Genomic DNA, 25047 nt, shown 5'->3' with positions numbered 1-25047 from the left:
ACATCAGGCTTTGATCACATCATAGGTTTAGTTTTGAGCTACAACTGGCTCCATGGAGGAGAATGAAGGAGAATGTCCTTTGAACTGAACCAAACCTCCTGGTACAGTTTATCAGGTCAGTAAAACCATCCACAGTACTGCAACAGGTCGTCTCCAAGAGTTTGTTTCCATTTTAATGTGAAGCTCAGTGAATTTCACCAGGAACAAATGTTTCATTTTACTGTGACTTCCTAAAATCCCTTCCTAAGAATCTTTACTGATTCTCTCGCTGCATGTTCTGTTCTTCAGCACAAACGTTTTATCTGAACATGAATCAAAGAGTCAAAACGGTCACAAGTTTCTGTAGATTCCTCCTTCAGTTCACATTTTATGTGGTGGTGATGATGATGATGATGATGATGCAGCATCACTGTCATTCTACAGCTTCCATCAGTCTGAATGGAAACAGAGCACAGTAAGAGGAGGAGCTCCACCACTGAATATGAAAAGCTTCATTGAGGAAGTGAAGAGCTGCTGTCTTCTCTCTATTGTTCATTCAGTACAAGTGAAAATAATGTTACTGCTCTTCATCTGGATGATGATGGTCTCCTTTCAGACTGGTGAGTAATCAGACAGCATCAAGTTGTAAGAACAGCTGGTAACATGTGGACAAAGGTTTAGTTTATGAGTGGTTCGGGTTAGGGAACTGAATTTACTACTAAACTCACTTCAATAATGTTTTGATATTTTTCCAGGATCCTCTGAGGATTTACTGAAACCATTTAAAGATGTGATGATGGCTTTGGAAGGAGACCCTGTGACTCTTTCCTGTAATTATTCAGGATCTGTCGACAACCTTTTCTGGTATCAACAGGAGTCCAGTTCATCTCCACAACTTGTCATGACAGAATATTCAGAGGAAACAGAAAAGTTCTCATTTAGACACAACAAAACAAGAAAGGAGTTTCATCTGCAGATCTCCTCTGCTGCAGTGTCTGACTCTGCTGTGTACTACTGTGCTCTGCAGCCCACAGTGACAGGAAACAGCAAAACTCTGTACAAAAACCTTTGGAGCAAAGAAACAGAAAACTCCACAACATCCACTAGAGGGACTCACACACTGTTCAACTCTGATGGTTTGATGAAACAGTTTCATTTCATTTTTGTAGTGATAAAAGTCAGAACATCAGACATCAATAAAGTGCAAATTAAAAAGCAGCATTTAGGCAAATATAATTTAACTTTTACATCATAACTGCAGAACTAAAAATAGTTTATCATAAAGTTCATAACAACCATGACAACAAATACAAAGTCAGACTGGTTCATCTAATGTGTTTCAACTTACCTTTAACTTAGTTTACACATGACTTTGATGATACCATTCTGGTAAAAAGAATATGAGTTTCCAGAATATTAAGAAAAACCAACAAATCAAAAGAACCCAAACATATTTGTTGGCACCAATACAAAACATTATAGATAATGTTTCTGAGATCAACCTCCCTGATGTCAACCAGTCTGACTTAATGAGCGCTCACTCAACAGTAATGGTCCTTTGTACCTTTGACACTAAAGCACCAGATCCTTATTTCTCCACTCTCAGATCTGGGCGTCACTGGTGCAGCTCTGATCTGGCTCAGGTCTTACTTATCTGGACAAATCTCCAAAGTATCTTGGTAGGAACACATTTCTAATTCTCACAGTCTCTCAAACGGTGTACCACAGGGCTCTGTTCTTGGCCATCTTTCTTTTCCATCTGTACTACACATCTCTCTGTACATTTCCACAGGAATCCCTGACTTCAGAGCTACATGTTTTCTGTTTGCAGTTCCCGGTCCAACTAAGAAAAGAAATGCCTTTATTTACATGTTACAGATGAAATTGGTTCTCTGCATTTAACCCATCTCCCTGCAGGGAGCAGTGGGCAGCTACATACAGCACCCGGGGAGTGTCTTGCTCAAGGACACGCCTGGTGTCTGTGACGGGGTTTGAACCCCGAACCTTTTGTATCTCAGGCCAATGATCTACTCATTGAGCCACCAGATGGCCACCCACCCTAAGCCTGGTCCTGCTGGAGATTGGTTGTTATAAATTGAGGTAGAATTACTCTGGTTCATAAATAATCTGAGTAAATGTAACTCTGAAAAGTAGAGAAATCTATTTAATGTCGCCACCCACTGAAGTCCGAGTCAACCAATGACATTGTTTGTGTGTCAGAGCAGAAATGTTGGAGGAACTAAAAGCACAATCAGCTTGAGGAGAAGGGCTGTGCAGCAGAGAAGCTGTTTAGTTGCTTCATTCTACTGCAGTGGAAGAACATTGTTCATCTGCTGTCTGTTTGGCTTCAACTCCTCCAAAGACATGTTGCTTTACCTCTTTCTCTGTTTCTCTTACTTTATAGGTGAGTTTTAAACTACTGTAGTCTTATTTAAATAGTCATAACTTGTTTTTTCAACAATCAGTATTTCAGTTTGTAGGATTGATTTCATCTAATGCCTAAATTTTCTCTGCTTTTTCAGGACTAATAGCTGGAAACAAAATGACTCCTGTAGAAAATCTTGTCATTAAAAGAGAAGGAGAATCTGTCAGACTCAGCTGTAACTATGAGACAACTTATAATAATATTGAACTTCACTGGTACAAACATCATTCTGAGCTTCAGGCTCCTCAGTTTATTCTAATGAAAGGAGCCAAAGGATACACTGGTGAATATATCCCTGATAAACGATATAAATCCCAAACATCAGATTCATCAACTGAACTGACCATAAGCAGACTAACCCTGGCAGACACAGCTCTCTACTACTGTGCTCTAGAAACACAGTGATACAAAGTGGAGAAGAGGCTGTACAAAAACCTGAACACAGATATCTGACTACTCTTCAAAGAGGAGGGAAGTGGTATTCAAACCACAGCTTCATATCAGATGGATTCTGCTAATTCCTGTTTCCTCACAGTCACTGTGGTTCCAGCTGCTCATGAAACACTGTGGGAGGATTCACATGAGCAGCAAATCCACATCAACCACAAACCAACTGGATGAGGATTCACATGTTGTTCAAATGTTGATTCTCAGTTTCCTTGTTGTCGTTCTGATCAAAGATATTAAAGAGGTCGTAGCAGGTTCACAACAACAGTGGAAGCTGAGCTACTGTTGGTCGAAGAAGGAGAGGAGGAAGGTGTGTTCGTAGGGAGAGAGAGAAGAGTAAAAGCCAGAGTGTAGGACTGACAGTAGGACTTTACATGTTGGGACTATGATAGTGAAGGAAGGCTGGAGAGTTGGTTACGTGATACAGAGAAGGAAGGTGGACAAACTGTGTTCAGGAGACAAGGTGGAAATGTAGCAAGGCTAGAAGCTTAGGATCAGGGTTCAAGTTGTTTTATCATGGTGTGGAAGGGAAGATAAATGGAGCAGGAGTGATTCTGAAAGAGTTTGTTCTGGAGGTGAAAAGAGTCTCAGACAGGGTGAGGACTCTGAAGCTGGAAATTAAAAGTGTGATGTTCAGTGTTGTTAGTGGTTACGTCCACAGGTAGGATGGAAGTTCTGGAGTGAGTTAGATGATGTGATGCAGATCATCCTCAGAGATGAGAGAGTGGTGATTGGTGCAGATTTCAATGGACGTGTTGGTGATGTCACCGTTTCGGCCTGGCACCAGGCCAGCCTGGGATTTTCTCTCAGTTCTCCATCTCACCTGTGTCCCCTTCTCCCTACAAAACTCTCCTCAGCCCTTTTCCCTCTGTCAGTTCGTTGTCATTTCCCAACCTGTTTCCAGCCTGTGTTTCCCATGCCTGCTCAAACCTGCCTGCTACTGCTCGTCCTCCTCAGCCCTGTCTGCTTCCCCCCTGGACTCTCTGGACTTCGTTCGTTGTTTTTTACGTTACATCTCCTACAGAGTCTTCAGACCTGGTGTCTGTAAGAAACTTCACCTCCTCACGTCTTCACGTTTGTCCTCCATTAATCAGACAGCATGTTTTTGGTGGACAAACAAAAAAGAGGAAAATCTACACACTACCCAAAGTCCTCAAATCATGCGATTCATAGTGTTTGGTCCCGTTTTGGTTCGGTACCTGTTCTCACCAGGAGGACCGCACCAGAGTTCACTAGATGATGCGGATCGAGACCACCTAATTCTGGGGATCTCGGTGCGGTTGTTTTGGTGCGCACTCGAGTGCGATTACCGTGTTCACACCGGACAAAAGGAACCGCACTAAGAAGGAACACGAACTGAGTGCGATTTAATCTAACTATATCCTGTAGGTGTGAAAGCAACCTAAGTGATTTCTTGAGTGCAAACAGGTGTGGCAGCAATCAGGCCTGGGTGCAGCTGGAGAAATTGAGCTCAGGTGTGATGAACCAGAGTTAAGTTATATTGTTAGGGGGGGCAAACACTTTTTCACACAGGGCAATGTAGTTTTTGATTTATTTTTACCCTTAATAATGTAAACTTTATTTAAAAATTGCATGATGTGTTTACTTGTGTTATCTTTGACTAATAATTAAATTTGTTTGATGATCAGACACAATAAAGTGCGACAAACATGCAAAAGAATAGGAAAGGTAAGTAGGGGGCAAACTCTTTTTCCCACCACTGTAAGAGCAGAGGGAGAAGCACTCAGGTGGACAAGATGTAACCTGAAAGAGATCAGTGACTGCAAAGTATTGGTAGTGGAGAGTGTAGCCAGACAACACAGGATGGTGTAAAATGTCGATGGTGGGGAGGAAGATGAAGAGGACCAAGGCAGAACAGAGGACGAAGTAGTTGAAATTTAAAAAGGAAGAATGGTGTAGTTTTCAGGTAGGAGCTGAGACAGACTCTGAGTGACTGGACAACTAGTTAATGTGATCAGGGAGACAGGTAGGAGGGTACTTGGTGTGTCATCAGGGAAGTGAAGGTTTTCCCTCCACTAGAGGGACACATTATCCAGTAGGCGGTGCTCTACTTGTGCACTGTGTTCAACCATTCTGTCAATAAGAACTGCTGCTGTGAAGAGAACAATTCTCCCAATGAATGTTGAACATCACACACTTTCTCCTGCTGCTTTCAACCTTGTTGTACAGATGGAACATTGGCTGTGGATTATTCTTGCTGCTCTTTGCTTTGGTAAGATGGGAAATAAACCTACTGATTGTTCTCCTTTAATCAATCCTCTTTATTGATCCATCTCTTCCTCTGCATGTTCTGTTCTTCCTCAGAGTGTAAAGGAGAAGACAAAGTGATCCAGACAACAGGAGATGTTACTGCTACTGAAGGAGACGCTGTTACACTCAACTGTATGTTTGAGACCAGTTACCCAAGTCCATATTTGTTCTGGTACAAACAGGACGTCCATGGACCTCCAAAGTACATGACGAAAAGTTTCTCAAACACAGTAGATAAGGCTCCAGAGTTTGACAACGACAGATTTGATGCTGCGATCGAAGACAAATCAGTTCCTCTGAAGATCCAGAAGCTTGATGTGTCTGACTCTGCTGTGTACTACTGTGCTCTGAGGCCCACAGTGACAGGAAACAGTAAAACTCTGTACAAAAACCTTTGGAGCAATTAAGTACTTAACTTTTTCCACATTTCGTTTTGCTACAGTTTTTTTCCAAAAAGGTTTCAATTAATGATTTTACTCGAAATCTTACAAATAAAACCCCATAATATCAATGTTAAAGACCTTTGCTTGAAATCTTTGCAAATTTATTAAAAATTTAAAAAAATCATGTTTTCACAGTCTTTGCCATGATTTTCAAAATTGAGCTCTTGTTCATTCTGTTTCCACTGATCTTCTTTGTCATGTCAATTTGTTTGGAGTCCACCTGTGGGAAATTCAGTTGGTTGGATGTGATTTAGAAAGACATACACCTGTCTGGATGAGGTCCCACAGTTAACAGTCAGAGCACAAACCAAACCATGGAGTCCAAGAATTTATATGTAGAACTCGGAAACTGAATTATATCAAGGCACAGAGCTGGAGAAGGGAACTGAAAAGTTCTGCAGCATTAATTGTTCTAATGAGCACAGTACCCTCCATCATACTTACTGCATCCTAAGGCGGCAGTATCTCAGGTGGTAGAGCAGTCGTCTATGAACCTCAGGGTGAGTGGTTCAATTCCTGTTTTTTACCTGGTTACTTGTAGTACCTCTGATTTGTACTGTCTGGCAGCATCCAACCACAATTTTCCGTAGGGGATCAATAAAGTATTTATTATTCTCAACCTCTGTAAATGGAAGAACTTTGGACCAATAGTACTCTTCCTAGAGCGGCTGCTAGGCCAAAGTGAATGACTGAAAGAGGGGCATCAGGGAGTTGACCCATAACTCGATAGTCACTCTGAAAGAGCTCCAGTGTTTCTAGGAGAACAACCATCTCTGCAGCACTCCACCAATCAGGCCTGTACGGTAGAGTGAACAGATGGAAACCACTCCTCAGTATAAGTTTGATAAAATGCACCTGAAGGACTCTCAGAATATTCTAAGAGAATTCTTTACACTCATGAGACACAGTTGCAATGAAAAATCTGAGATACTGAGAATTGTTATCTACACATAAACCTGGAAGCGTCCCATAAACGGACCAACTTCCAAAATCAGTCCAGGAACTGTTGTGAAAATCCTCTAACCTGTCTGAGAGAGACTCAGAGACATGAACTCAATACTGACTTCTAGTGTATAGGTCCTGTTCTGTACAAGAAGAAGTGCAGGCGTACAGAGGGGTAACTGCCATACATGGTACAGTGATGTGAAAACACATAGGGAGTGAAGAAAAGAGGGTTTATTGGAATTAGATGAAAGAATAAGACTTGAACTGTGCTTGGTTTGAGTAAAGAGGAGCAGTGAGCTGTATTTAAAGAGACGACTTGAAGGCATTTATTTAGACATTATTCAGCTGTGTCTCAGTATATTGACCTTAATAAACCCAACAACACTGTTTCTGTCTCTTTGTCGGATTTTTATGAAGAACTTCATTTCTGACACTATTAAGAAAGAATTTGATCAAATTGGCTCAAGAGATAGAAAAACTGACACCACAGAACACAGCAGGTCTCCAAAGATTCTAGGATCCAAAGAACTGTAATTCAATAAAAGTCAGTTACTGTGACTCTGCTGTCTGATGGACACTGGGCAGAAATAACATCAATGAGAAAGTGGGGAGATGAAAACCACTGATAATCCAGAAGGACATTAAGGCTCATCTGCCACAAAACACCTAGATAACCCTCCAACCTTTAGGGAGAATGTTCTGTGGACTGATGAATCAAAAGATGAACTGTCTGAACGACAGCGTCTTGTTACATCTGGAATAAACCAAACACAGAACAAGAACATCACATCTATAGTGGAACATGAGGGGGTCAGTGTGATGTTGTGGGGATGATTTGCTGCTTCAGTGGGACTTTCTCTACCTGAGGGAAACATGAATCCTGTTTTCTACCAGAGAATCCTGAAGGAGAACATCAGGTCATCAGTCTGTGAGATGAAGCTGAAGAACAACTGCAGCTCGACGATGATCCCGATCATCAGAGGAAGTCGACACGTAAAAGTCTCCAAAGAAATCAAAGTAAAGTTGTGGAGTGACCTGGTCAAAGTCTGGACCTCTAGTTCAGGGGCTGATTACTTTTTCACACTGGTCATTTTGGTCTTGGAGAAACGTTTTGCTTCAAAAACTCCACTGATCGTTTCAAACTTGTGTTTTGTGTTTGCTCAGGTTTAGAGACACACAGGAGGAATCAGGAGGGGTCTAATACTTGTTGTCAGCACTGTCTGAGTCTCCTCCTACTAACTGCAGATGTGGCTGTTTGACAGAGAACAGTTTGATTCCAGCTGTGAACATCAGAACAAACAACTAGTTCATCCTCAACATTCAGTTACAGTATTTCACCTCTGTAAAGATGGAAAAACTCGCTGCCATTTTGTTCCTGTTAACTCTCGTAGGTACGTATGGTCTTAATAAGACAACCTGAAATATAACATTTACTAAACTTTACAGATTTAATTTGGATTATTTTAAGTGAAAAATTTAACATTTCAAAGAAACTAGTTTAAACGTCATCACTCATATTTAACTACATTTAAAAATGTGATTTTCATTAAATGAGGAATTTGTAACTCTAAATAAAACCTGTTGTTTCTCTCATTAGGTAAAACCTTGGAAGATGATATTACTGCCATCAGAGCTGAGGTGTTTTCATCAGAGGGTCAAAGTGTCACTGTGTCCTGTAAATATTCTGTTAAAGCCAATAATCTCCAGTGGTATCGACAGGATCCTGGATCAGCTCCTCAGTATCTTCTCCTGATCACTGACACAAAAGAACCTAATGTGATTCAAGCAAAACCTCCAAACCCTCGACTGACTGCTAAACTGAATGAAGAGAGAAATCGAGTTGATCTGCAGATCTCCTCTGATGCAGTGTCTGACTCTGCTGTGTACTACTGTGCTCTGCAGCCCACAGTGACAGGAAACAGCAAAACTCTGTACAAAAACCTTTGGAGCAAAGAAACACAAAACTCCACAACATCCACTAGAGGGACTCACACACTGTTCAACTCTGATGATCCAGACTCTTTCTGTTGGTGATTTAAACAACAAGATATTTAGATATTAGATGTTAATCAACTTAACAAGCCATAAAACCTGCAGTAGATTCCTACATAAAGTTACACCAAAGAAACTCCCAACACTTTTTTCTCTGCTTGTAAGATAAATAGAAACATACAGATGATGTACATGAATCAAATTAGCGGCCATTACTTGCGTGTGTGTGTTGCTCAGTAACAGTGAAGAACCAGTCCAACTGTCTATTTGTGTTGATGGAGACAAATAACTGATTCAATACAAATATCAGCACGGCTGTGATACCTACAGCACTCAGCCTGCAGACCACAGCCGTGCTGATATACAGTACAACAGCACTCCTGCTCATGTGGTGTTGTTTAATTCACAAAACAGATGCCAAAGGAAGCCTCTATAAAATAAATATTACTGGACCTAATATGGTGCCTTGTGGTACTCCACCTAAGATAAGTCAGAGTAAGAGAACTTCTTCTCATGTGTAACAGACCAATCTGTCCTGGAGGTCAGAATCAAACCACTGAAGGGACTGTTCCAAAATGCCAACATGCTGCAGGTGGTCCAGGAGGATGGAAACATCGACTGTGTTATAGACAGCATCTTTTAACACAGTCCTAAACTGTCAACTGTTGATCATTTCTTCTGGTTCTAGCAATATCCAAGAAATCCACTGTGCTGCCACTAGATGGTGGAATAATACCACATATCGTGGCTGTACGGTAAATGTTTTTGAGTTTTGTTCTGTTACGCTTGTCGTAGTTTTGGTCACAGGTCGGTCATGCTAACAGAGTAGTACAATAGTATATGTGTAAATATCAAATCATATCTTGATTTCTACAGAACAAATTATTTCTATGTGAGTAAGTACAAATACTGGTTCATATAACTTTATATTGTAAAAACGCTTAGATGTGATAGATGTGAACGCAATGTTGATCTACTTTAGCACGTTAAAGGGGAATTCCATTAGGAATTAGCATCAAGCTAATAAGTTAGTTTTTAGTACATCAGGACAGGATTTTATTTGTATTTCACTGGGAAACGTGTCAAACTTATAAATATTTAAACGTGTCAGTTTTGATGTGGTTGATTTATATATGTTTTATTTTGTATGTTTCAGTTTCACAGTGTTTTCAATTTGAAGGTTAATAATAATAATAATAATAATAATAATAATAATAATAATAATAATAATAATCACATTTATCACCATCAGTATTTCACAGACTAACCACTGAAATTAAAGCCACCTCTATAAAACTCGAACAGATGAATACAGCTCTCATTACACCTTTACTAAAACCCAACAAGGATCCAATTCTTCCTTCCAGCTACCATCCCCCATCACTCATCAAAGCTCTTTCTACTAGTATAGACTGTCACCCCCATACTCATCCACCCAGACCAAACCGGACTCATCACTTGCATCTAGTCCAACCTGGGGGTGATAGATGAACTGTAGTGGGTCTAAAGAGGTTTCAGTCTGAGGACTCAAATGGGTCAGTACCAGTCTGTCCAACACCCTCCATCATTTCAAGGACTGATGTTCACATCTTCTATTTATTTCCCATGTTTATCACCATAGACACATGTTACAGAGACCCCCCCCACCTTAAATGCTGATCTTCACTCAGTTCTGATGATGAACCAGAGTTTGGACACATCCAGTATGAAGTAAAGCTCTCAGTCATTTTAAAGGTTAAAGGTTGTTTCTACCTTCAGACTGGTTCAATCCCTGATGATCCACCACAGTGTGCCGACTTACCTCAGGCTGCTGTGGTCCTTGTTGGACCTCATGATTTTTATTCCCTCTAGTTGTGCGTTCACTCTCTCAGCTCTGCTCCACATCCTCAGACCTCAACAGAACCTGTAGAAATAACTAAATTTCAGGTTGAACTGTGTCCCTCCAGTTTCTTCCTCCAATCACTCCTCCTCCTTGTAAGGTTCATTAAGTCATAGGACTGATCCTGCCTGGTTAAAGTACTTAGTAAATACCAAGGGTGAACTCAGACCATCAAAGCTATTTCAAATGTTGGTAGCATTAACTTTTCCACTGAGGCTTTAAAATGTACAAGAACTCTACAACATCTTATTTAGACCTGAGTTACATTTACTAGAGCTGGTAGGAAAACAACAGCTACAAAGAAAACCCATTGTTCCTCTTTCCCACAGTCCAACATTGGACAGTCCAACATGGGACAGTCCAACATGGTACAGTCCATACTGACAACACCTGGTGGAGCAAAGGGGGCGTTCATGTGCACTCGTTAATGAGAGCATCATCCTGAACCAGGAAGTGAACCTGGAAGAAAAGAGGAACCAAACCAATGAACACATATTTAAGTGAAACCTACTGAATAAAGTCAAAGTATTAATGAACTAAAGTGGATCCAAAGTTTCACTGTTACATCATTTTAACCAAACCTTCAACTAAAGTGTAAATAAACATGGTTTCTACTGATTATTACGACCCTCTTATTTTAACAGCTTCAACATTGGTGGATCAAATGACCTGGTCCCACCCACTGAAGTCCAAGTCAACCAATGAGATTGTTTGTGTGTCCAGAGCAGAAATGTTGGAGGAACTAAAAGCACAATCAGCTTGATGTTGAGGAGAAGGGCTGTGCAGCAGAGAGGCTGTTTAGTTGCTTCATTCTACTGCAGTGGAAGAACATTGTTCATCTGCTGTCTGTTTGGCTTCAACTCCTCCAAAGACATGTTGCTTTACCTCTTTCTCTGTTTCTCTCACTTCATAGGTGAGTTTCCAACTAATCCGTGTCTCATTGAACAGAATGATGATCTCAGCTCCAGTTGACTTGTTTCTGTCCACAGAGTAACACTGTACAGGGACATTTTCCACTGTCTTCTCCTCTCAGCCTCATGGACAATGTTTATCTAATGGCTTCATTTTCTCCACTTTTTCCAGGACTAATAGCTGGAGACAGCATCTCTGCTGATCAACATGAAGTCAGTGGAAGAGAAGGAGAATCTGTCACACTCAAATGTAGATATCAGACATTATCATCTGGTATTGACCTTTACTGGTACAAACATCATTCTGAGCTTCAGGCTCCTCAGTTTATTCTCTGGAAAAGAGCAAGATCACGGAGTGATAGTGAATATATCCCTGATAAACGATATGAATCCCAAACATCAGATTCATCAACTGAACTGACCATAAGCAGACTAACCCTGGCAGACACAGCTCTCTACTACTGTGCTCTAGAAACACAGTGATACAAAGTGGAGAAGAGGCTGTACAAAAACCTGAACACAGATATCTGACTACTCTTCAAAGAGGAGGGAAGTGGTATTCAAACCACAGCTTCATATCAGATGGATTCTGCTAATTCCTGTTTCCTCACAGTCACTGTGGTTCCAGCTGCTCATGAAACACTGTGGGAGGATTCACATGAGCAGCAAATCCACATCAACCACAAACCAACTGGATGAGGATTCAAACACAGCCGGAAAACAATTAAAAGTGAATAAATCCAACAAGATACAAACTCATTTGACATCATGTTCATTGGTTAAGAAAAACCTTTGGGGAATAGCATGAACTACAAATCCTGTATAACCCTGAGGAACCTGTACTGTGAGACCATCTGACAAAGAAACATTAGAATGCTGGATTTTGAGGCCACATATCACAAGGTGATAACATCTGTAAGAAGCAAATCAAATACAATAAAAACCCAGAAGAAGAACAGAAGAGGATGTTTTGATGCTTCAACCAGTAAAATGTGTTGAGGTGTGGTTTTGGTGTTGATAACATCCAGTGATATGAGGAGGAACAGGTTGAGGGAGGAGCAGCTCTGTCAAAGAGCAGAAGACAAAAGAACTCCTACTGTCAGATCCATTCAATATCTAAAGCAGACAGAACACAGATACTGTGTGGAAGATGCTCTCACTGCAGTACTGTGGAATTGTTCCTTTGTTTCTGATCCTACTAAAAGGTAGGTTAAAGCAGGAAGAACAAATGTCTGGAGAGGATCTGTTTGGTAGAAACCACTGGAACAGACAATCAGAGTTGAACATCATCTTTACCAACATTTCTCTTCCTTTAGGTGTCAGCTGTGAACATCTGACTGCAGTCAACCATGAAGAGTTCAGTTCAGAAGGAAACTCTGTTACTCTGTCCTACAAATACTCCAAGAAAGCTGCAGCTGATGAGAATTTCTTCTGGTATCGACAATATCCAGGAAAACCACCAGAGTTCTTACTGTCTCACACAGGAACTGGAACAAAACTACAAAATCTAGTTCCTAGAATGTCTTTCAATGTGAGCAAGGAGAACACTGGAATGGAACTGCAGATCTCATCTGCAGTGTCTGACTCTGCTGTGTACTACTGTGCTGTGAGGCCCACAGTGACAGCAAAGCCACAGTCTCTGTACAAAAACACCAGCTGACACACTGACAAGCTGCTGGAAGCCTTTTTTCCACCTGTTGAAGTGAACGTTTTCCCTCCACTAGAGGGACACATTATCCAGTAGGCGGTGCTCTACTTGTGCACTGTGTTCAACCATTCTGTCAATAAGAACTGCTGCTGTGAAGAGAACAATTCTCCCACTGAATGTTGAACATCACACACTTTCTCCTGCTGCTTTCAACCTTGTTGTACAGATGGAACATTGGCTGTGGATTATTCTTGCTGCTCTTTGCTTTGGTAAGATGAGAAATAAACCTACTGATTGTTCTCCTTTAATCAATCCTCTTTATTGATCCATCTCTTCCTCTGCATGTTCTGTTCTTCCTCAGAGTGTAAAGGAGAAGACAAAGTGATCCAGACAACAGGAGATGTTACTGCTACTGAAGGAGACGCTGTTACACTCAACTGTACATTTGAGACTAGTTCAACAGCTTATTTGTTCTGGTACAAACAAGAAGCAAATGGTTTCCCAAAGTACATGCTGAGATGTTTCTCAAACACAGTAGATAAAGCTCCAGAGTTTGAGAACGACAGATTTGATGCTGCGATCGAAGACAAATCAGTTCCTCTGAAGATCCAGAAGCTTCATGTGTCTGACTCTGCTGTGTACTACTGTGCTCTGAGGCCCACAGCGACAGGAAACAGAAAAACTCTGTACAAAAACCTTTGGAGCAAAGAAACAGAAAACTCCACAACATCCACTAGAGGGACTCACACACTGTTCAACTTCAGTTCAACTCTGATGGTTTGATGAAACAGTTTCATTTCATTTTTGTAGTGATGAAAGTCAGAACATCAACATCAATGACTACCGGACAGTTGCACTCACCCCAGTGGTCATGAAGTGCTTTGAAAAACTGACATCACTTCAGTACTCCCACCATCCTTCGACCAACACCAGTTTGCGTACAGGGCGAACAGATTCACACAGGATGCCGTAGCCACTGCCCTCTACATTGCACTGTCCCACCTGGAGCAGCAGGGGAACTATGTGCGGATGCTCTTTGTGGATTATAGCTCTGCATTTAACACAATTCTTCCTCACAAACTGGTAAACAAACTGTTGGACCTAGGACTCCCACACTCCACCTGCTCTTGGATCAAGAGCTTCCTCTCTGATCGCAGTCAGAGGGTGAGAGTGGGCCCACACACCTCCAAGGTCCTGGCTCCCCACAGGGCTGTGTGCTGAGCCCCCTGCTCTACACTCTGTACACCTATGACTGTACTCCTGCTCACCACAGCAACACTATCGTCAAGTTCGCAGATGATACCACGGTGGTGGGACTCGTCTCAGGGGGGATGAGTCTGCCTACAGAGACGAGGTGGAACAGCTGACATTGTGGTGCAGGGGGAACAATCTGCTCCTTAACACCTCCAAGACAAAAGAGGTTGTCCTTGACTTCAGGAGGACGAAAACTGAGGTTCCTCCACTGTACATCAGTGGGCACTGTGTTAAGAGGGTGTCAGACTTCCACTTCTTGGGGGTCCACATAGAGGAGGATCTAACCTGGGGAGTACACACCTCTGAGCTGATAAGAAAGGCCCAGCAGAGACTGCACTTCCTAAGGGTACTTAGGAAGAACAACATCTCCCAGAGAGAGCATCCTCACGTACTGTGTTTCTGTGTGGTTCAACAGATGTACAGTGGCTCAGAGGAAAGCTCTCCAGAGAGTGATCAAAACAGCACAGAGGATCACCGGTTCCACTCTCCTCCCTCCAGAAGAACTTCACAGTTCCCGCTGCCTCAAAAAAGCTCAAACCATTCTCAGGGACACTACACACCCTGGACACTCTCTCTTTGAACTGCTGCCATCAGGGAGAAGGTTCAGATCAATCAAAACTAGGACTGACAGACTCAAGAAAAGCTTCTATCCAATTGCAATAACTACATTAAACACTGTAAAGAACGGACTATAGAAACTAGTACTGTAACTGTGACAGTATGCTCACTTGTGGGAGTGAGAGCTGGTCCGCAGCACAATGTGAGGTTCTTTTGTTTACTTGAATGGTTGCTTGTGTCTTATTTTGTCTTTTTGACTGTCTCTGATTATTTATTCTGTTTTTTTTATTATTTCTTTTCATTGTATATATGGCACAGACTGGTTGGCACCTTAATCTCGTTGTACGATGTTGCAATGACAATAAAGTTTATCTTTATCTTTATCTTTATCTTTAACATCAGAAATCAATAAAGTGCAAAATGAAAAGCAGCATTTAGGCAAATATAATTTAGTTTTTTACATCATGACTGCAGAACTAAAAATAGTTTATCATAAAGTTCATAACAACCATGAAAACAAATGCAAAGTCAGACTGGTTCATCTAATGTGTTTCAACTTACTTTTAACTTTACACATGACTTTGATGATACTATTCTGGTAAAAAGAATGAGTTTCCATTTGTAGTTTGATTCAACAGAATATTAAGAAAAAACAACAAATCAAAAGAACCCAAATAATATTTGTTGGTACCAATATCTATCTATATCAATCTATATTTCCTTTTATGAACATCCATTATTGATTCTTTTGTCCTACTGTGACTGTAACGAGGGTAACAAGTGGTGTCACAGTTAATCTGTGCTAGTGACACAGAGACCTCTGTGGAAAAGTCATGATGATTGAACCTGACAAAAAGCTATTAGTCTCATTAGAAACAGAGAGGAGCATGAAGAGAGACTGATCAAAGTCAAGTGCAGCACAGGAGATCCTTTCTACCAGTGGCTATAAAACTGTACAACTTCTCCCCGCTCTGTAAGGGGGAGGGGAAGTGACAATGATCAAATGTATTTTTGTTGGTGTGGCTCTTTTCTTACCTTCTGAACAGAGAGCAGCTGTAACGAGCTAAAACTATTTCCCTCTGGGATCAATAAAGTTTTTAATCTTGGTACAAAGTGTGTTTAGTGTCCAGTTGTCAGCAGAGGGAATAATACAGAGCTGTGAATGAGCCCTGTCACTGTGATCAGGTTCCTCCTTCTAATCCACCAACTTAGTGTTGATGAAGACTAAACAGAGAGATCACAGCCTTCTTTCTACTCGCTGTAGCTCCCAGTTCCTCAACACTGCAGATATGACGCCTCTGTTCATCTCAGTGCTGCTGGCTGCTATGTGCCTTGGTATGAACACAAGTCTGTTTCTTTGATATCAATCCAACATTGACATGATTCTTTAACAGCACACTGATACTGTTTGCTGGTGTTTTACAGGATGCAGAGCACAAAAAGACAACGTGCTGCAACCAGAAGGAGACGAGACTCAGACTGAAGGAGACACAGTAACACTGGACTGTCTGTATAACAGCAGTTCAACAAATGATTATCTGTTCTGGTACAAACAGGATGGAAACAACAGACCCAGATTCATCTTGAGCCTCTTTAAGATCGGCCAGGGGAAAACAGAGGATGAATTTAAGGAGAGATTTTCTTCTAGACTGAATTCCACCTTTAGATCAGTTCCTCTGAAGATCCAGAAGCTTCACGTGTCTGACTCTGCTGTGTACTACTGTGCTCTGAGGTCCACAGTGACAGGAAACAGAAAAACTCTGTATAAAAACCTTTGGAGCAAAGAAACAGAAAACTCCACAACATCCACTAGAGGGACTCACACACTGTTCAACTTCAGTTACCAAGATAAAGAGCATCCAGAACATTTTGACTTACCTTTTTCCAAATTTCGTTTTGCTACAGTTTTTTTTCCAAAAAGGATTTAATTAATGATTTTACTCAAAATCTTACAAATAAAACCCCATAATATCAATGTTAAAGACCTTTGCTTGAAATCTTCGCAAATTTATTAAAAATTAAAAAAATCATGTTTTCACAGTCTTTGCCATGATTTTCAAAACTGAGCTCTTGTTCATTCTGTTTCCACTGATCTTCTTTGTCATGTCAACTTGTTTGGAGTCCACCTGTGGGAAATTCAGTTGGTTGGATATGATTTAGAAAGACATACACCTGTCTGGATGAGGTCCCACAGTTAACAGTCAGAGCACAAACCAAACCATGGAGTCCAAGAATTTATATGTAGAACTTGGAAACAGGATTATATCAATCACAGAGCTGGAGAAGGGAACGGAAAAGTTCTGCAGCATTAAATGTTCTAATGAGCACAGCAGCCTCCATCATATAAGGAGGCAGGAGGTTTTTTACCTGGCTACTTGTAGTACCTCTGATTTGTACTGTCTGGCAGCTGTCCAACCACAATTTTCCCAAGGGGATCAATAAAGTATTTATTATTATTATCATCTGTAAAAGGAAGAACTTTGGACTACTAGTACTCTTCCTAGAGCGGCTGTTCTAGTGAATGACTGAAATGAAGCGAATGACTGAAAGAGGAGCATTAGTCAGGGAGTTGACCCATAACCCGATAGTCACTCTGAAAGAACTCCAGTGTTTCTCTGCGAAGAGAGAACGTTCTAGAAGAACAACCATCTCTGCAGCACTCCACCAATCAGGCCTGTACGGTAGAGTGGACAGATGGAAACCACTCCTCAGTAAAAGTTTGATAAAATGCACCTGAAGGACTCTCAGAACATTCTGAGAGAATTCTTTACGCTCATGAGACAAAGTTGCAATGAAGAGTCTCTGAGAGACTGAGAATTCTTATCTACACATAAACCTGGAAGCTTCCCATAAACGGAACAACTTCCAAAATCAGTCCAGGAACTGTTGTGAAAATCCTCTAACTTGTCTGAGAGAGACTCAGAGACATGAACTCAATACTGACTTCTAGTGTATAGGTCCTGTTCTGTACAAGAAGAAGTGCAGGCGTACAGAGGGGTAACTGCCATACATGGTACAGTGATGTGAAAACACATGACTTGAACTGTGCTTGGTAGGATTAAAGAGGAGCACTGAGCTGTATTTAAAGAGACGACTCGAAGGCATTTATTTAGACATTATTCAGCTGTGTCTCAGTATATTGACCTTAATAAACCCAACAACACTTTTTCTGTCTCTTTGTCGGATTTTTATGAAGAACTTCATTTTTGACACGGAGGGAAACATGATTCAAGATTCAAGTTTAAAAAAACTTTATTAATCCCAGAAAAAAATTATTTTGCCTAATTGCACTTGTTCTCAACACAGACAACCGCACAAGATCCACACCAACACAAATACACAATAACATTAATACAGAAACCCCTCCCCAAACTGCCACCTTACTGTGGTGGAGGGGTTTGCGTGTCCGAATGACCCTAGGAGCTATGTTGCCGGGGGCTTAATCCCCTGGTAGGGTCTCCCAAGGCAAACAGGTCCTAGGTGACGGGCCAGACTAAGAGCAGTTCATAAACCCTTCATGATGAATATAACATCAAGGTCGGTTACGTCGCCCGGATTGGCGTCACCGGGGCCCCACCCTGGAGCCAGGCCTGGGGTTGGGGCACGTAGGCGAGCGCTTGGTGGCCGGGACCTTTCCTACGGGACCTGGCCAGGCGCAGCCCGAAGGAGCGACGTGGGACCACCTTCCCGTAGGCCCACCACCCGCAGGAAGGCGCATAGGGGGTCGGTGCAGTGTGGATTGGGTGGCAGCCGTGTGGAGGTGCTTCGACAACCCAATCCATGGACAAGGAATCTGGCGATCAAGACATGGAATGTCACCTCACTGGGTGGAAAGGAGCCTGAACTTGTGTTGGAGGTTGAGCGGTACCGAACGGCCTCCCAGATCTAAACCCGAGTGGTGTTTTGTTATTGGACTTCTGTGCTAGTCACAGTTTGTCCATAACGAACACCATGTTCAAGCATAAGGGTGTCCATCAGTGCACGTGGCACCAGGACACCCTAGGTCGGAGGTCTATGATCGACTTTGTGGTTGTGTCATCTGACCTCCGACCATATGTCTTGGACACTCGGGTGAAGGGAGGGGCTGAGCTGTCAACTGATCACCACCTGGTGGTGAGTTGGATCCGGTGGCGGAGGACGGAGCTGGATAGACCTGGCAGACCCAAACGTATTGTGAGGGTCTGTTGGGAACGTCTGGTGGAATCCTCTGTCAGAGAGGTCTTCAACTCCCACCTCCGGGAGAGCTACAACCAGGTCCCGAGGGAGCCTGGAGACATTGAGTTCGAGTGGACCATGTTTTCCACCTCCATTGTCAATGCAGCTGTTCGGAGCAGTGGCCGTAGGGTCTCTGGTGCCTGTCGCGGCGGCAATCTCCGAACTCGGTGGTGGACACCGGAAGTAAGGGAAGCCGTCAAGCTGAAGAAGGAGTCTTACCAGGCCTGGTTGCCCTGTGGGACTCCTGACGCAGGTGATGGGTATCGGCAGGCCAAACGTGCCGCAGCCCGCGCGGTCACAGAGGCAAAAACTTGGACCTGGGAGAAGTTCGGCGAGGCCATGGAGGAGGCGCCTCAGAAGGGGAAAGCAGTTTCCTGCCAACACTGTTTACAGTGGAGGTGGGGAGCTGCTGACTCGGACTGGGGACGTTGTAGGACGGTGGAAGGAATACTTTGAGGATCTCCTCAACCCTGTCAACACGCCTTCTGTTGAGGAAGCAGAGGCTGGGGTCTCAGAGGTTGATTTCCCTGGTCGAAGTAGGTAGTCACCGAGGTAGTCAGTAAGCTCCTCGGTGGCACCAGGGCTGGATGAAATTCGCCCTGAGTACCTTAAGTCTCTGGATGTTGTAGGGCTGTCTTGGTTGTCGCCTTTGCAGCATCGCGTGGAGATTAGGGACAGTACCTCTGGACTGGCAGACCGGGGTGGTGGTTCCTCTTTTTGAAAAGGGGGACCGGAGGGTGTGTTCCAACTTATAGGGGGATCACACTCCTCAGCCTCCCTGGGAAAGTCTATGCCAGAGTGCTGGAGAGGAGAATTAGGCCGCTAGTCGAACCTCGGATCCAGGAGGAACAATGCGGTTTTCGTCCTGGCCGTGGAACACTGGACCAGCTCCATACTCTTGCTAGGGTGCTCGAGGGTTCATGGGAGTTCGCCCATCCAGTCTACATGTGTTTTGTGGACATGGAGAAGGCGTTTGACCGTGTCCCTAGCGGCATCCTGTGGGAGGTACTTCGGGAATACGGGATTCGGGGCCCTTTGTTAAGGGCCGTTCCGTCCTTGTATGACCGGAGTAGGAGCTTGGTTCGCATTGCCGGCAGTAAGTCAGACTTGTTCCCGGTGCACGTTGGACTCCGACAGGGCTGCCCTTTGTCACCGATCCTGTTCCTTACTTTTATGGACAGGATTTCTAGGCGCAGCCAGGGGCCAGAGGGAATCCGGTTTGGGGACCACAGGATCTCATCTCTGCTTTTTGCAGATGATGTTGTCCTGTTGGCCTCATCAGACCGGGACCTCCAGCAGGCACTGGGGCGGTTTGCAGCCGAGTGTGAAAGGGCTGGGATGAGAATCAGCACCTCCAAGTCCGAGTCCATGGTTCTCAACCGGAAAAAGGTGGCTTGCACCCTCCAGGTTGGGGGGGAGATCCTCCCTCAAGTGGAGGAGTTTAAGTATCTTGGGGTCTTGTTCACGAGTGAGGGAAAAAGGGAGCGTGAGATTGACAGACGGATTGGTGCATCGGCAGCAGTAATGCGGTCGGTGTACCGGTCCGTCGTGGTGAAAAAGGTTTCTCGATTTACCGGTCAGTCTAAGTTCCTACCCTCACACCTATGGTCATGAGCTTTGGGTCATGACCAAAAGGACAAGGTCGCGGATACAAGCGGCCGAAATGAGTTTCCTCCACAGAGTGGCTGGGCGCACCCTAGGGTGAGGAGCTCAGTCACCCGGGAGGAGCTCGGAGTAGAGCCGCTGCTCCTCTGCATCGAGAGGGGCCAGATGAGGTGGCTTGGGCATCTGTTTCGGATGCCCCCGGGACGCCTCGTAGGGGAGGTTTTCCGGTCATGTCCCACCGGGCGGAGGCCCCGGGGAAGACCCAGGACACGTTGGAGGGACTATGTCTCTCGGCTGGCCTGGGAACGCCTCGGTGTTCCCCCGGAAGAGCTGGAGGAGGTGTCTAGGGAGAGGGAAGTCTGGGCATCTCTGCTTAAGCTGCTCCCCCCGCGACCCAGCCCCGGATAAGCGGTGGAAAATGGATGGATGGATGGATGGATGGATCAATACAGAAAACTCAATATTTGTACAGAATATAACATAAATTGTCAGTTCCCCCTGCCTTTACAGAGTGGGGGAGGAATTGTAGACATTAATGGTCACAGGTAGAAAGGACCTCCTGTGGTTCACTGCGGAGCATTTAATGTTAATTAGTCTTTGGCTGAACGTGCTCCTCTGTCCAGCCAACAAACTGTGCAGTGGGTGGGAGGGATTGTCCAGGATTGAGAAGAGTTTAGACAGCATCCTTCTTTCAGCTACAACATGTAGAGGGTCCAGATCCACCCCCAGAACAGAGCCAGCCCTCCTGATCAGTTTGTTCAGCCTGTTGGTTTCTACCACCTTCATAATACAGAGATGGAGATGGCTCAGGTGACTCTGAACCATTTCTCAGTTATTGTGGTAGAGATTAGTTGGCTGGGGGACCAGACTCCTCTCTTATGTCCTCTCCAATTACAGTGTACTGTAAGAATAAGTATGTGAACTATGTCATTCGTCATAAAATGTGATCTGATCTTCATCTAACTCTAGAGTATTAATAAATTTAATGTGCCTAAAATAATAACACAAAACATTTTGATCCTTCATGTCTTTTATTTTTTAGAAGAACCATAAAATCCATAAAGTGTTTATGGAAAAAGTATGTCTGAACCCTCTCAAAAACTAACTGGAGTCAGGTATTAACATACCTGGAGGTGTATTAAGAAAATCTGTTTGTAGATGTGAAGTAGAGCTACTTTGACTGACAAGAAACACTCTACCTTTTTGAGTTTGCTCTGCACATGAAAATGACTCTTATGTGCCATGCCTCACCAAAAAGAGCTTTCAGAGGATCCACAATCAAGAATTGATGATTTACAAAAATCTGGAAAGGGTTACAAAGTGATGTGAAAGACTTTAGAAATTCACCAGTCTGCAGTTAAACAATCTACAAATGGAGACACTTTGGGACTGTGGCTACTCTACCAAGAAGTGGGCGATGAGTCAAAATGACCCCAAGAGCACAACAAACACTCATCAGTGAGATAAAGACCAGACCCTAAGTGACAGTCAAAGATTTGAAAGCATCATTGGAACTGGCTAACATCTGTGTTCATGAGTCTACAGTAGGTAAAACATTGAACAATCTGTGTCTATGGCAGGACACCACGAAGGAAGCTGCTGTTTACTAAAAAGAACATTACTGAACGTCTGAAGTTTAACAACGAGCACATTGACACTCCACAGCAGTATTGGTCAAACTAGACTGATGAAAATATATTAAACTATTTACTATTCAGAAAGAACACCCAGCACTACATCTGGTGTAAAAGGTCACTGCATATAACCATGAAAACATCTTCCCAACTGTAAAGTATGGTGGAGGAAACATCATGATTTGGGCCTGCTTTGCTGCATCACGACCTGGACTGCTTGCAGTGATTGAGAGGAAGATGAATTCCCAAGTGTATCAAAAAGTTCTTCAGCATATTGTGAGAACGTCTGTACGTCAGCTGAAACTCTGTAGAAGTTGAGTGATGCTACAGGACAATGACCCAAAACACACAACAGAACGACTTCAGAAAAACAAAATCCACCTTTTGGAGTGGACAAGCCAGAGCCCAGACCTCAACCCAACAGAGATGCTGTGGAACGACTTGTAGAGAGCCACACATGAGACGTCCAAAGAATATGACAGAGCTAAAGTAGTTCTGCAGGAAGAATGGACTAAACTTACTCCTGAACAATGTGCAGGTCTGATCGACAGGAACAACCTGGATGAGGTTTTTGCTGCCATGGGGTCATCCAGTTATTGATTCCAAGAGTTCACATACTTTTTCTTCTAGAACTAGGTTTTAATGGTTGTTCTCAATAATCAATTGATGTGATTAATACAGAAAACTTGATCTATCTGCAGCTTTCAACACTGAATGACCAGATCCTTCTTTCTGCACTCTCTAATTTCTGCTTCACTGGTAAAGCTCTGACCTGACTAAGGTCCTACTTATCTGGAAAAACGTTCTGCGTGTAGGAGGCTGTCATTGCAGAAAACGTCCTACAAGGAGCAAAGACAAATTACATCAGGCTTTGATCACATCATAGGTTTAGTTTTGAGCTACAACTGGCTCCATGGAGGAGAATGAAGGAGAATGTCCTTTGGACTGAACCAAACCTCCTGGTACAGTTCATCAGGTCAGTGAAACCGTCCCCAGTACTGCAACAGGTCGTCTCAAAGAGTTTGTTTCCATTTTAATGTGAAGCTCAGTGAATTTCACCAGGAACAAATGTTTCATTTTACTGTGACTTCCTAAAATAAAGAAATTTTACTGATTCTCTCGCTGCATGTTCTGTTCTTCAGCACAAACGTTTTATCTGAACATGAATCAAAGAGTCAAAACGGTCACAAGTTTCTGTAGATTCCTCCTTCAGTTCACACTTTATGTGGTGATGATGATGATGATGATGCAGCATCACTGTCATTCTACAGCTTCCATCAGTCTGAATGGAAACAGAGCACAGTAAGAGGAGGAGCTCCACCACTGAATATGAAAAGCTTCATTGAGGAAGTGAAGAGCTGCTGTCTTCTCTCTATTGTTCATTCAGTACAAGTGAAAATAATGTTACTGCTCTTCATCTGGATGATGATGGTCTCCTTTCAGACTGGTGAGTAATCAGACAGCATCAAGTTGTAAGAACAGCTGGTAACATGGGGACAAAGGTTTAGTTTATGAGTGGTTCGGGTTAGGGAACTGAATTTACTACTAAACTCACTTTAATGATATTTTAAAATTTTTCCAGGATCCTCTGAGGATTTACTGAAACCATTTAAAGATGTGATGATGGCTTTGGAAGGAGACCCTGTGACTCTGACCTGTAAATATTCAGGATCTGTCGACTACCTCTACTGGTATCAACAGGAGTCCAGTTCATCTCCACAACTTGTCATGGCAGAATATTCAGAGGAAACAGAAAAGTTCTCATTTAGACACAACAAAACAAGAAAGGAGTTTCATCTGCAGATCTCCTCTGCTGCAGTGTCTGACTCTGCTGTGTACTACTGTGCTCTGAGGCCCACAGTGACAGGAAACAGTAAAACTCTGTACAAAAACCTTTGGAGCAAAGAAACAGTAAAACTCCACAACATCCACTAGAGGGACTCACACACTGTTCAACTTCAGTTACCAAGATAAAGAGCATCCAGAACATTTTGACTTACCTTTTTCCACAATTGCACTTTGTTACAGTCTTTTTCCAAAAAGAATTCAATTCATGATTTTCCTCGAAATCTTATAAATAAAACCCATATGTCAATGTTATAGAACTTTGCTTGAAATCTTTGCAATTAAAAAAAAAAAAAAAAAATCATGTTTTCACAGTCTTTGCCATGATTTTCAAAACTGAGTTCTTGTTCATCCTTTTTCCACTGATCATATTTGTCATGTTTCTACAACTTGTTTGGAGTCCACCTGTGGGAAATCCAGTTGACATGACATGATTTAGAAAGACATTCACCTGTCTGGATGAGGTCCCACATTTATATTTATATCGAGAATTATATCAATCACAGAGCTGGGGAAGGGAACGGAAAAGTTCTGCAGCATTAAGTGTTCTAATGAGCACAGCAGCCTCCATCATATAAGGAGACAGTATCTCAGGTGGTAGAGCAGTCGTCTATGAACCTCAGGGTGAGTGGTTGGATTCCTGTTTTTTACCTGGCTACTTGTAGTACCTCTGATATGTACTGTGTGCCAGCATCCAACCACAATTTTCCTAAGGGGATCAATAAAGTATTTATTATTATTATCATCTGTAAATGGAAGAACTTTGGACCGCTGGTACTTTAACTAGAGCAGCTGCTCGACCAAACTGAGTGATATAAAGAGAAGGGCTTTAGTCAGGGAGCAAAGGCTGTGAATACTTAGGTACATGTGAGATTTTTTCATATTTTATTTGTAATAACTTTCAATTTTATTAAATTATTACATATTTCAACAAACATGAGTTATTGTTCGGAGAAAATAATGAATTTATTCCATTTTGGAAAAAGACTGAAAAAG

The 25047-nt window shown here is 42.7% G+C and overlaps 2 gene segments (V, D, J or C); both read left to right on the top strand.

Moving 5' to 3' along the window:
* Positions 1-5020: 5020 nt before the first annotated feature.
* LOC113163967 lies at positions 5021-5487 on the top strand (the record flags this gene model as incomplete). The annotated part of the segment is given in 2 exon segments: positions 5021-5084; positions 5177-5487. Coding segments are annotated over 2 exon segments (354 nt in total), but the record flags the coding sequence as incomplete, so codon positions are not given.
* Positions 5488-15926: 10439 nt separating this feature from the next.
* On the top strand, positions 15927-16482 carry LOC113163359 (the record flags this gene model as incomplete). The annotated part of the segment is given in 2 exon segments: positions 15927-16087; positions 16178-16482. Coding segments are annotated over 2 exon segments (423 nt in total), but the record flags the coding sequence as incomplete, so codon positions are not given.
* Between the last annotated feature and the right edge of the window lie 8565 nt (positions 16483-25047).

Source organism: Anabas testudineus, chromosome 17 (assembly GCF_900324465.2).
Source record: "Anabas testudineus chromosome 17, fAnaTes1.2, whole genome shotgun sequence".
Classification (NCBI taxonomy): Eukaryota; Metazoa; Chordata; class Actinopteri; order Anabantiformes; family Anabantidae; genus Anabas; species Anabas testudineus.
This window is presented reverse-complemented; position numbering and strand designations above follow the sequence as displayed.